Source organism: Palaemon carinicauda, chromosome 14 (assembly GCF_036898095.1).
Source record: "Palaemon carinicauda isolate YSFRI2023 chromosome 14, ASM3689809v2, whole genome shotgun sequence".
Taxonomy (NCBI): domain Eukaryota; kingdom Metazoa; phylum Arthropoda; class Malacostraca; order Decapoda; family Palaemonidae; genus Palaemon; species Palaemon carinicauda.
In genome coordinates, this window is record NC_090738.1 from 13764195 (window position 1) to 13776409 (window position 12215).

The following is a 12215-nucleotide window of genomic DNA, read 5'->3' on the forward strand; positions in this document are numbered from 1 at the left end:
GTTTTTTTTATCATTTCTTGTTTTGAAGTATTGTAAAAAATGTAAATAAAAATTGTTAATATTAACATTCTGATTTATTTTCACAGTATAATCTTTTGTAGTTAGAATTATAATCCCGTGCAAATTGAGTTCTTTTTTTTTTAATTAGTGTAAACACTTTTTTCAACTCGATATAATAAATTCTAAAATTGAGTCATACATATAAATTAAATAATCGATTTTCAATTTCATAGTTTTTTTTTAAGTTTAAACATACTTTAATTTTATTCACTTTGTTCCTCAGGAGGTCTAAACTAAATTTGCATGAAATCAATAATAATGATGATAACAGCAACACTAAAGTAAATAAAAAATAATGCGATAAATAGGTTGTAAAAATATGTCAAATGCACATACATAGAAATCATTTAATAATAATCTACGAATCTATTGTAGCAGAATAAATATTCATTGTGATCTTTTTCGACAATGTGGCACTTTTCTAAAGTATGCAAATTACTCTTCTTTCCATCTATTCTCTCCTTCCAATATTATTTTTTTTCAAGGACTTTATAGCATAAGATTTAGCTAAGGTGAATTGATATTAGATATGATGAATAAGTGATAGAACATGACAGTTTCAAGAAAAATATAAAATTTCTTATTGACTTTGTAAACTATTTTCTTTGATTTTTTATGCATGTTTCATGTAATGAAAAAAATGGCCTTTCCTTCTACAACATAATCTGCAGTGCATTGCACTTTCAGTGACTTGCCCTATTATGTGCTCTTATAAATCTACATTTCCTTAACCTAGTAATCTGTGTATTTCTTTACACTTTGTATTATTAAACTTTCAGTGATTTTCACAATATCCCATATTACTTTTACAATAGCCAACTCTGTGACCATCTTGATTTTCCAATGACCTGTTAAAGTTCAATCTTCTTTTAAAGATAACTCCCATCCTCATTTTCCAATGTCTACTCAATTTCTATGTTCATTTGCCAATGATTTTATCCATTTACCACATTTATCTATAACCAATGACCGGAACTCTCAACTCCGTAATTTTCAATCCCATTTTCATTTTTCAATGACTATGAAGTTTCATATGTTCATTTTCCAATGACCTTCATTTACCTCACTCATTTTAATCCAATGTCCTACTTAATATCCCATCTTCTTTTTCCAATGAATAGCATAACATCTCACCATCCTTTTCCAAGGACCTGTTCCATGTCACCTTTGAAGCTAGTGTGCAGGTTCGTAATCCCACGAGTCCTCATAGTAGTCATCTCCGCTGTACTCATCATAATGGTTACCATTCGTCTCGTTCCTTGGAACGTACTCATACTTGTACATACAGTTCTTTCCTCCCTGGCGGACCCTGTGGTAGTGATCGGCTTTGATTTCTTCACTGTAGAGCCTGGCCTGCAATGGAAATGTTTTAGGAGATAGAGAGGAGAACTGTAGCATGAACCATTAGCTAAATATAATAGCCACTAGTTGTGACAGGTTTTTAAAATGTAGAATAGAAGCCCTGTACAGGAAATGGATGGTTAGGTAAGATATTTATGGTCAAGCAAAAGTTTACCGAAGTAAGATAACCTTGTTGAAATTAGACAATATGCATGTTCGCACGCACGGGCGTACATACAAAAACATGTATATACAGTATATGTGTGTGTATGCGTATGTGTCTGTGACTGTGTGCACGTGTGTGTCTGTGTGTGTGCATGAGGGAATGGGGGTGGGGCGATCTTTATACTTATATATTTAATACAATACTATGATGCTCATTAATATCATTACATTATAAGATTCAACCAATGAAAAAATAATCATATTATAGATAAAAAATAGCACAAACTGGTGATGTATTAAAAATTGAATAAGTCATAGGATACGTCAACTAACAGAGAAGTGGATGAGAAAAGAAATCATTCGTTGTACTGCAAAATAGAACAATAATCAAACGCAAAAAAATAATTAACAAGTTGATGAATAAGTAGAATAAAAACCTTACCCTATTCTTGTACATGTTGTCCATGATGGGCTTCCGGGCAAGAATAATTCCGTTTCGGCGATGGAAGAACCCGAGATTCTGACACTCGAAGACTCCGGCGTAATTCTCGTAGTCTGTGTCGTAGACGATCAGGGACGAGTCCCCTCCGAGAGCTGGTGGAAGATAAAAAGATGTGTTTTACTCTTACAAACAATCTTGCTATTAGAGGTACTCTTTTCCAGCACAGGGACATCCACAAATATACATGAACTTCACCATGTGGCAATTACAAATATCAAATAGATCACATTGCCATTAATAAAGAGAGAAGGAGAACTCTGAGAAATGTAAGAAGCTATAGAGGTGCAGATATTAGTAGTGATCACCAGCTCCTTGTTGCCACACTGAAATTAAGACTGAAAGCACCCAACAGAAAGGTTAATGGAATACCTTGGTTAGATCAAATTAAGCTTCTAGAAGAAAAGTACAGAGAAACATTTGCAACTGACTGTAGGAATCGATTTCCAGTCTTAGAGACTTTACGAGACGAAGAACAGACAATCAATGAAGAATGGTGTGATATCAAAAACATATATCATTCAGTTTGTAGGAAAGTTTTTGGACACGCAGTTATAAGGAGAAAGCCATGGATATCAAATGATGCTTGGGATACTATAAAAAGGAGACAGAGATAGAAATTGATTGTTGAAAGTTTTCGAGGAAGTAATGGAAAATACAAGGTAATGCATGCTAAATATTTCAGTATTGATAGTGAGGTAAAAAGAAAAGCTAAAACTGACTGGAGAGAATAATTAGACAGCAAAGCAGATGACGCTGGCAAAGCTATGAATTCAGGAAGTGGCTATGGTGTAAGAATTGCTCATAGAATTATTAACGAAGTCTCTACGGGGACAAAGAAGAAACATACCCATCAAAAACAAAAATAAATGATGGATCTGTTATAACAACAGAATATGAAGAAAGAAATGGTTGGATAGAACACTTTAGTGAGGTTATGAATAGTAGATAAGAAGGAAATAATGTGATTGATATACCTGAAGCTGATGAAGACCTTGATGTGCCCATGAATGAATATTGTGTATTTGAAGTCGAAGCTATCATTAAAAACTCAAGAGATGGATACGATGGAATAACTGCTGAGATGATACTGGCTGAAAATGAAGTGACTCCCAGACTACTTAAAAGATTATTTTGTAGAATGTGGCATGAAGAGGCAAAACCTGATGAATTGGAGTTAGGAGCATTGGTGAAAAGGGCAAAAAAAAAAAGATACCTAATTGATTGCAATAATTACAGAAGCATAACACTTGCGACAGTTGTTATGAAAATATATACAATAGTATGCTTATTGTAAAGAGACTAAAAGAAAGATTGATGAAAATCTGAAAGATGAACAAGCAAGAGTTCGATAAGGTAGAAGTTGTACTGACCAAATTTTCATTTTGAGATATGTACAGTAATGCATAGAATACAGAAATCCACTTTTAATGGCATTTGTGTACTATGAAAAAGCCTTTCAGAGTTTGCACCGGCCAATTTTCTGGAGAGTCCTGCATTATTATGGAATTTCTCTCAAATATGTCAATTTAATTAAATCTGTTCATAAGCATAGCAAGTGCAAAGTTAATGTTAGTGGAGTCTTATCAAAGGAAATTCCAGTGAACAGTGGAATACTCCAAGGGAATGTGTTGTCGCCTATGTTGTTTATCCTTCTCATGGATATGGATTGGACTAGAATGCTAATAGGAAATTTGCAGACCTAGAGTATGCTCATGATGCCGTCCTTATTAGCAGAACACCACAGGATTTGCAATGCTTGCTTACCAGAATGCATGATATATCACATGACGTTAGGCTCAATATAAATAGAAGAAAGACAGAGATGATGAGAACGGAGTATGCAAGGGAAGATGAAATATCATTGAAAGGAGAAAGGATTAATGAAATAGAATGATTAAAGTATTTAGAATTCAAAGAAAGATTAAAAAAAATCAGCCAATGGTTAGGTTAAGTAAAATTTGGAAATCTAATCGCCTGAAATTACATATAAAAATCAGACTATATATCAGTTTAGTGAGATCAGTGTTATTTATAGGACATGAGTCGTGGTATGACAATGAAATAATGTCTAATAAATTTAGTAGATTTGAAAACAAAGCCCTCTGGAGGATATTGGGAATTAAATGGCAGGACAGGATTAGAAATGAAAGTATAAGAGAGATTACTCGAGTGCCATATGTGGATGAGATCATGATGAAGGATAGATGGAGATGGGTTTGGCTTGCTCTTCGGACTCCCTTAGAGAGATTATTTTACCAAACGTTTAGCTGTGCTAAAAAATGCACTAGAATAGTTGGAAGACCTAGGCCTACATGGCTGAGGATATGAAGCGTGAAGTAGTAGACGATGAATAGAGAAGTATTGAATTAAAAGGTCAAGATAGAGACGACTGACGAAATCTAACCGAGGCTCTTTGCGTCAATAGGCGTAGGAGATGATTATGAGGATGATGAGATATATATATATATATATATATATATATATATATATATATATATATATATATATATATATATATATAGGCAGTAGGTTGGCCAGGGCATCAGCTACCCGTTGAGATACTACCACTAGAGAGTTATGGGGTCTTTTGACTGGCCAGATAGTACTACATTGGATCCTTCTCTCTGGTTACGGTTCATTTTCTTTTTTCCTATACACTCACACACCGAATAGTCTGGCATATTCTTTACATATTCTCCTCTGTCCTCGTACACCTGACAACACTGAGATTACCAAACAATTCTTCTTAGCACTGTAATTGTTCAGTGGCCACTTTCCTCTTTGTAAGGGTAGAAGAGACTCTTTAGCTGTGGTAAGCAGCTCTTCTAGAAGAAGGAAACTCGAAAATCAAATCATTGTTCTCTAATCATGGATAGTACCATAGCCTCTGTACCATGGTCTTCCACTGTCTTGGGTTGGAGTTCTCTTGCTTGAGGGTACACTCGGGCACACTGTTCTATCTTATATCTTATTTCTTTTTCTCTTGTTTTGTTAAAGTTTTTATAGTTTATAAAGTAATATTTATTTTAATGTTGCTCTTCGTAAAATATTTTATTTTTCCTTGTTCCCTTTCCTCACTGAGCTATTTTCCCTGTTGGAGCCCCTGGGCTTATAGCATCCTGCTTTTCCAACTAGGGTTGTAGCTTAGCAAGTAATAATAATAATAATAATTTGTATATATATATATATATACACACACATATGTATACATATATATAAATATACATATATATATATATATATATATATATATATATATAAATCATATATATATATATGTATATATATATATATATATATATATATGTATATATATATATATATACATGTACGCACACACACGCACACACATATGTATGTATATGTGTGTAAATATATATATATATATATATATATATATATATATATATATATATATATATATATATATGTGTGTGTGTGTGTGTGTATATACATACACACACACACACACACACACACACATATATATATATATATATATATATATATATATATATAAATTATATTTATATATATGTGTGTATATATAATATATATATATATATATATATATATATATATGTGTGTGTGTGTGTGTGTGTGTGTGTGTATATATACATACACACATATATATATATATATATATATATATATATATATATATATATATATATATATATATATATATAAATTATATTTATATATATGTGTATATATAATATATATATATATATATATATATATATATATATATATATATATATATATATATATATATATATTTATATATGTGTATATAGCTAAAGAATCAACAGTGTTAAGCAAGTTAAAGTCAAAGGACCATAGAATGGTGAGAAGCAATTTTTTTTATATCTAATGAAAGAAAGAGAAAACTAATTTTAAAAAGGAAAATAAACACTCCTGCTCCTGTAATAAGAGAAAAATCTGATGAGTAAAGAAGAAATTAACAATAATTTAACAAAAAATTTATGGGAATCAGAACAAGAGATAGTTGGAAAACTTCCTAAACAAGATCAAGGAAAACTATAAAAGAAGACAAAAAAGGAGGGGAAAACCCAAGAGAGATGATAATGGAATTAGTATAACCATCTAAAACAATAAACAAACTAAAAACCCAAGATATTCGTAAACACAATCAGGCTAAAATTGAGGAATCACTAGAGAAATAAAGAAGTATCAAAATGATGAAAAGAAGACTTGGAACTGGATGTTTGCTTTAAAGGATGAAAATGGAAATATCATCAACAATAGAGATGGAGCGATAAGAATTGCATAGGATTTCTATACAATGGTATACAATAGTGATATAAGAAAAAACTTTGCCAATAGAAATGATGAAACACCTGCGTTGGTACGAAACGTAACAGTAAGAGAAGTAAAGAAAGCATTAAAAGGTATGAAAAGAGGAAAACCAGCAGAAGATGATCTAACAGTTGACTTAATAAAAGATAGAGATTTCATAGCAGTAAAACTGGCCGAACTCTACACAAAATGTTCACAAGAATGCTCTATACCTGCAGCTTCTGAAAAATTTATAAATTATACTAATTACAAAATGGGAGATACAAAATAACCCAAAATTACCACCTGACAACTTTACTCTCCGTAATATACAAAATATTTGCTAAGATCTGTACCAACCGTGTGTCACACGATCGCACATAATTCATTTTGCATATATCATGCTTGTATCTTCGCTCTTCCCTCGCACTAAAAAGAACCAGAATAAACATGTCTGCGTTTCTCCTATGTAACATTGTCTGTTTTTCGAACATGAAATTTCCTGTTGACTTGAGGTTTTGTATATAAAGGAGAGTGTTCTATAATAAATTAACTCAGTTGCTTTCATACTGCCTTTGAGTCACAACCTTCTCTCGGCTCGACACAGATCATATTAGGGCTAATAGATAGACTACTGGACTTTAGAAGAGGGTATTCAACAACTGACCATATTCATATAGTTAACAACTTAATGGAAAAAATCAAGAGTATGACAAACCCTTATTTATGGCATTTATAGACTATAAGAAAGCTTTTGATTCTGCCAAAACCTCAACTGAAATGAAAACCCTTCAAAGACTATGAATAGATAAATCTTATGTTAGGACACTTGAAGATATCTATACAGGAAATACAAGCAATCCTAAAACTACATAAAGATAATGAGAAAATTTCGATTGAAAAAGGAGTTAGACAGAGAGACCCCATCTCTCTTAAGTTATTCACAGCATACCTAGAAGTTTTTAAGAATTTACACTGTTAGAATATCGGAATTAATGTCAATGGGGAATATCTTAGCAACTTAATATTTGCAGAGATCATACTTGTGTTTAGTGAGTAATGAGAGGAATTACAAAAGATGAAAGAAAATTTAGATTGAGAAAACAGAAATGAAGGACTGAAAATGAATATGAGTAAAACTAAGATCATGTTCAATGAAAATGCAGAGATACAACAAATAAGAGTTATAGAAAAACCTCTAAGAGATTGTTCATGAATATACGTACTTAGGACAGACAGTAAGTGCTTCCCTAGGGCACGAGACCGATATCAATAGAAGGATAACCATAGGGTGGAGTGCTTTTGATAAACACTATGAGATTATGAAAATTCAAATACCCCGTTTTCTAAGAAGAAAAGTATTCAATCAGGAGGTCTTAACTGTATTAACTTATGCATCATAAACTTGGAGCCTCACTAAAGCCTTAGAACATAAACTAGTTACAACTCAAAGAGCTATGGAAAGAATAATGATAGGAATAACACTGAAAAACCAAAAAAGAGCAACATGGATACAAGAACAAACTAAAGTAGACGATATTCTAACAACTTGTATAAAAAAAAAATGGACATAGGCAGGACATATTATGAGAATGGCAGATTATAGATGAACATTAAGAATAATAGAATGGGGCATTAAAGATTGCAAAAAAAGCAGGGGAATTAAAAGAAGACGATAGATTGACGAACATAAGAAAATTTGCAGGTGTGAATTGGCATAGAATGGCCATAAGCAGACGCCATTGGAAGGACATTTCTGAAACCTTTGTTCTGCAGTGCACTAGTAATGGCTGCTGCTGCTGATGATGACGATGATAATGATGAAGATGATGCTCTCTCTCTCTCTCTCTCTCTCTCTCTCTCTCTCTCTCTCTCTCTCTCTCTCTCTCTCTCTCTCTCTCTCTCTCTCTTTATATATATATATATATATATATATATATATATATGATAAATTTTGCACATTTTTACGTGTTTTTCATATTCAAATAAGCCATATATATTTTTGATACATTAATGTCTGGATTCTCTTAACGACCTCGGGATCAGAGCCCCAGGCGAAATCACACAAAGACAAGAGCTTGGCTCCGGCCGGGAATCGATCCCTGGTCGGCAAGCTTGTATAGACAGTGACTAAGCCACTTGGCCACGAAGAAAGGATATATATATTTGAATATATATATATATATATATATATATATATATATATATATATATATATATATATATATATATATATATATATATCACATATGTGTATATGCATATACATACATACACACATATATGATATTATGAAACAATGCTCACTGTGAATTTTTTACAACTACTCAGTCACAATATTGAATTTAATACAAATATCTAATTGAATAATGACAATAAATACTAAAGATATTAAAAAAAATCAAAAGAAGAACACAAACAAATCCTCTACGGATAACATATCACCCACCAGATATTGGCCAGAAGACCCTGAGATCGCCTTGGTTTTTGTGATCCATCATGGTGATAGTTCCCGTGTGGAAATCTGCGTGGCGGAAACCCAGGGCGCTAAGGGCACCGCTCTCTTTGCTCTCGACCACCTTCCAGGTGTTCGATTCCGTGCCCTTGGTGATCGTCCAGGTGGCGCATCTCTCCCCCGGGTCAAACGTCTCCTGAAGGTACCACACGCCCTCAAACTGCCCGAAGATTGGAATAAGAATTAAGATTTCAAGGTAGATTGGTGGATAATTTAGGGAGCAAAAATCCATCAAGTTTTAAATTTTTTTTTCAAAACATTATATAATTTTTTTATTTACTATAGAACATAGCTACTATCAATTTCCTAAAATCTTGATAAAGAACCCTCATTATACACAATCATACTTCCTGGAACTTCTATTGGTATTTGGTAATTATTCCATAAGAAATTTCTTGTGTACACATAAAGCCACCAATTTCTTTTGAAATAACAAGATGCCACCCAATCCAATTTTTTTCGTTTGATAATGTTCTCACCTTATTCATTTCAAACTCGTACATAGCAGGCGGTATCGGACATCTGCCCCACCTGGTCTCCGCTGACAGTGCTGATCCTATCAGCAGTGACATCACTATGGTAGGTAACTTTGACATGCTGTTAATGAGACACAAGCAGAACATAGAACATTTCATTTTTTATTTAAAAATTGCAAAACTAGCAACAAAATTATAATGATAAAAATTTTTATCGAGATGGACACTGAGATTGACGTTATGCTTATAAGAATAAGTAAATATTATCTTTAATATCAAATCAAGGCATATTACAAAGCTAGTGTCCCACTCTCCTCCATCACCTTCGATGACATTGACCATAAGTTTCAAAGACTCCCTGTTTGCCTTTTGGTATTGATAGCTTTCCGAAAAAGAGTTGAGCATGGGACATTCTTTGACAGCGTAAGGTAGATAATTTTTTTTATTTCAGTGTAGAATAGAAAAGCTATATTGATCAAGGTCCTTTAAATGTATGCTGAGTATATTTAAAGGACCTTGATATGAATACAGTATTATCTTATTCTTGTCTTAAGTAGCCTACTCGTCAACGACATTAATGTTCGTTTCACTAAAAGCTAATTTTGCATATTTTACCTGCCACGCCAAGAGACCTATATCATTGAATAGAATATAATAAGTATAATAACGAAAACTTTCCTCTCAAGATAAAACAAATGTCACCGTGAATCTTTTTATGCAACCCTCTGCTTTGGCATAACCCAATATTGGATCTTCGTACTCCATGTCTTTTAGTTTTTATCATGCCTTCTTTCCCCCTCCTGTTTATGTCAACGACCGTCATCTCCAAATCCTGTCCTCGTTTACTTGGTGACTTTAATGCAAATAAGCTTTGCGATGACCATGGTTACCTACGACGAGAATATGTTTGTGCCAATTTTTTCCATGCAAATCGTTACCCACGCGCCGCCAATTGTAACCATCGAACCCTCATATCACCACCTAACCCAACCTAGGATGCCGTCTCCAGAGCCGTGGGTAGCTCCATACTCCTGGGGAGATATCGCCCCCGCATGCTTCCCCCCCCCCCTTACTTACTCAAAATGTCCTAATTCTTACATGTATTTTGTAGTATCTCTAATAGGCGCCAGGGCAAAATTATCCATTTTTTCCCCTTTTCCCTTACTGAGCAGTCAAGATTATATAAATGATCAGGACCCGTACAGTGACTGTATGGGTCATATAAATGACTATGGCAAGGTTCAAGCCTATGAACAATTTAGAATATGTGGTTATGAATACATTAGCCCATCAGTCTATCAGATATGTAGGATTTCTGGCATTCTGATATGAGCTAATGATAGATATTTACACATATACCATTGGCTCATCCAGAGATCAAGGAACCATATTTAGATAAAAATCATGTTTCATATATGAATTGAAACATAGTTGTGCATGCTTACATATTCCTCCATACAATTTTCTTATTTGTGAGTGAGAAGGTAAAGGGAATAGGCAAAATAATGAATGAAAATGCTTTTGAACAAAGATGAAAGGAATAACAGACAGAAAAAAAAGTAGATCGTCTCTCGGCTGTTCTGAAAATACATTTAGAGAAATGGCGCATTGATATAGAATCTCCATAGGGGTGGGGTTAGCACCGACAGTGTGCCCTAGTAGGTGCACTGTAGGCATTGCTTTAAGTGACTTTGCAGCCCTACATTTTCCTGTACCTCCTTTGTAGCCTCTCACTCAAACCCCGCTTCCACTTCCGTCTTCAAGTTTATTGTTCAACGTATTACAGCTTTACCAAGTTGCACCGGTGCTGAATGGCCCCTGGCCACAATTGGGGCCATATTATTATTATTATTATTATTATTATTATTATTATTATTATTATTATTATTATTATTATTATACACAATACAACTAAAATACATAAGACTACTGCGGATCTGTTCGTTCATAGACCTTCTCAAGTAGCTGCACATTTGCTCCTTAAGTGATATGAGAGAGAGAGAGAGAGAGAGAGAGAGAGAGAGAGAGAGAGAGAGAGAGAGAGAGAGAGAGAGAGAGAGAGAGAGAGATATCCTTATTCCACATTTTTCAGCATTTCTAATCAAATCAACGAAACCCAGCTTCAATACACCAAACAATGAAGCCCGCTCATAAGAATTATAGAGCTATCATGCAAGGGAGACTGACTGATTAATTTTTTAAAATGGAATAGGGAACACACACAGGCGATCAGAATTACTCCTGCAAAACCCGCCCTTAACACCGAGCCCGAAGCATCCCACGAACATAGAGGAAGATGGAGCGCTCCAGAGCTCAGTTATCCATAGCATAATTCGTCCCGGTTACAGACCCTGCAGCGCATCACTAATAAAACATACTTAATAGATTTATCTAAGTAATTGAGCACAAGACGCACTCGTGAACAATCCCATTTTGCTAAATGGTATTAACGGCGCCAATTAAGATGCCTTCGCCGTTGCCGGGGAAAGAAACTACTTGCGGCCAATGAAGATAAATAATTATCTTCGGGAGACTTACACGATTCCTCAGAGTTCCTTCGACGTGACGAACGCGAGGCACCGTATTATACTAAATGGGCACACGTGATACTCGTCTTTATAGGTAGTGTCTTGTGACGTCACCAATCAGCCCAAATCATCTCTCGCGCAGCGCCAACAACTGTTTTGGGTTTCTCATTTGCTTTTATTTGATTTTCTTTCTTTTCTTTTCGTTTTCGTTTGATCTGTTTTTAGTGACCGTTGTTCAGCCATTTATTGGGTATTTAAAAATTTCATTTATTTTAAATTGAGGTTTGCTCTTCAACGTCAGTTTAATGACTTAGATTTTATTGAAC

At 33.9% G+C, this 12215-nt stretch overlaps 1 protein-coding gene across 1 annotated transcript; it reads right to left on the reverse strand.

Moving 5' to 3' along the window:
- Window positions 1–95: 95 nt before the first annotated feature.
- LOC137653106 (apolipoprotein D-like) lies at window positions 96–12001 on the reverse strand. Its single transcript, XM_068386501.1, has 5 exons — window positions 11900–12001; window positions 9365–9482; window positions 8820–9045; window positions 2009–2160; window positions 96–1413 (listed from the first exon to the last, which is right to left on the reverse strand). The coding sequence occupies exons 2-5, from the start codon at window positions 9479–9481 to the stop codon at window positions 1234–1236; spliced, it is 675 nt and encodes a 224-aa protein (XP_068242602.1). The 5' UTR covers window position 9482; window positions 11900–12001; the 3' UTR covers window positions 96–1233.
- Window positions 12002–12215: the final 214 nt, after the last annotated feature.

What these genes read in the sequence shown, in the direction of transcription:
- LOC137653106 (XM_068386501.1), bottom strand. Translation starts at nt 9,481, where the DNA reads ATGTCAAAGTTACCTACCATAGTGATGTCACTGCTGATAGGATCAGCA. An exon ending in GGTCTTCTGGCCAATATCTG is followed by an intron (nt 2,161 to 8,819) that starts GTGGGTGATATG and finishes ATCTTCCACCAG; the next exon opens with CTCTCGGAGGGGACTCGTCC. An exon ending in ACAACATGTACAAGAATAGG is followed by an intron (nt 1,414 to 2,008) that starts GTAAGGTTTTTA and finishes TTTCCATTGCAG; the next exon opens with GCCAGGCTCTACAGTGAAGA.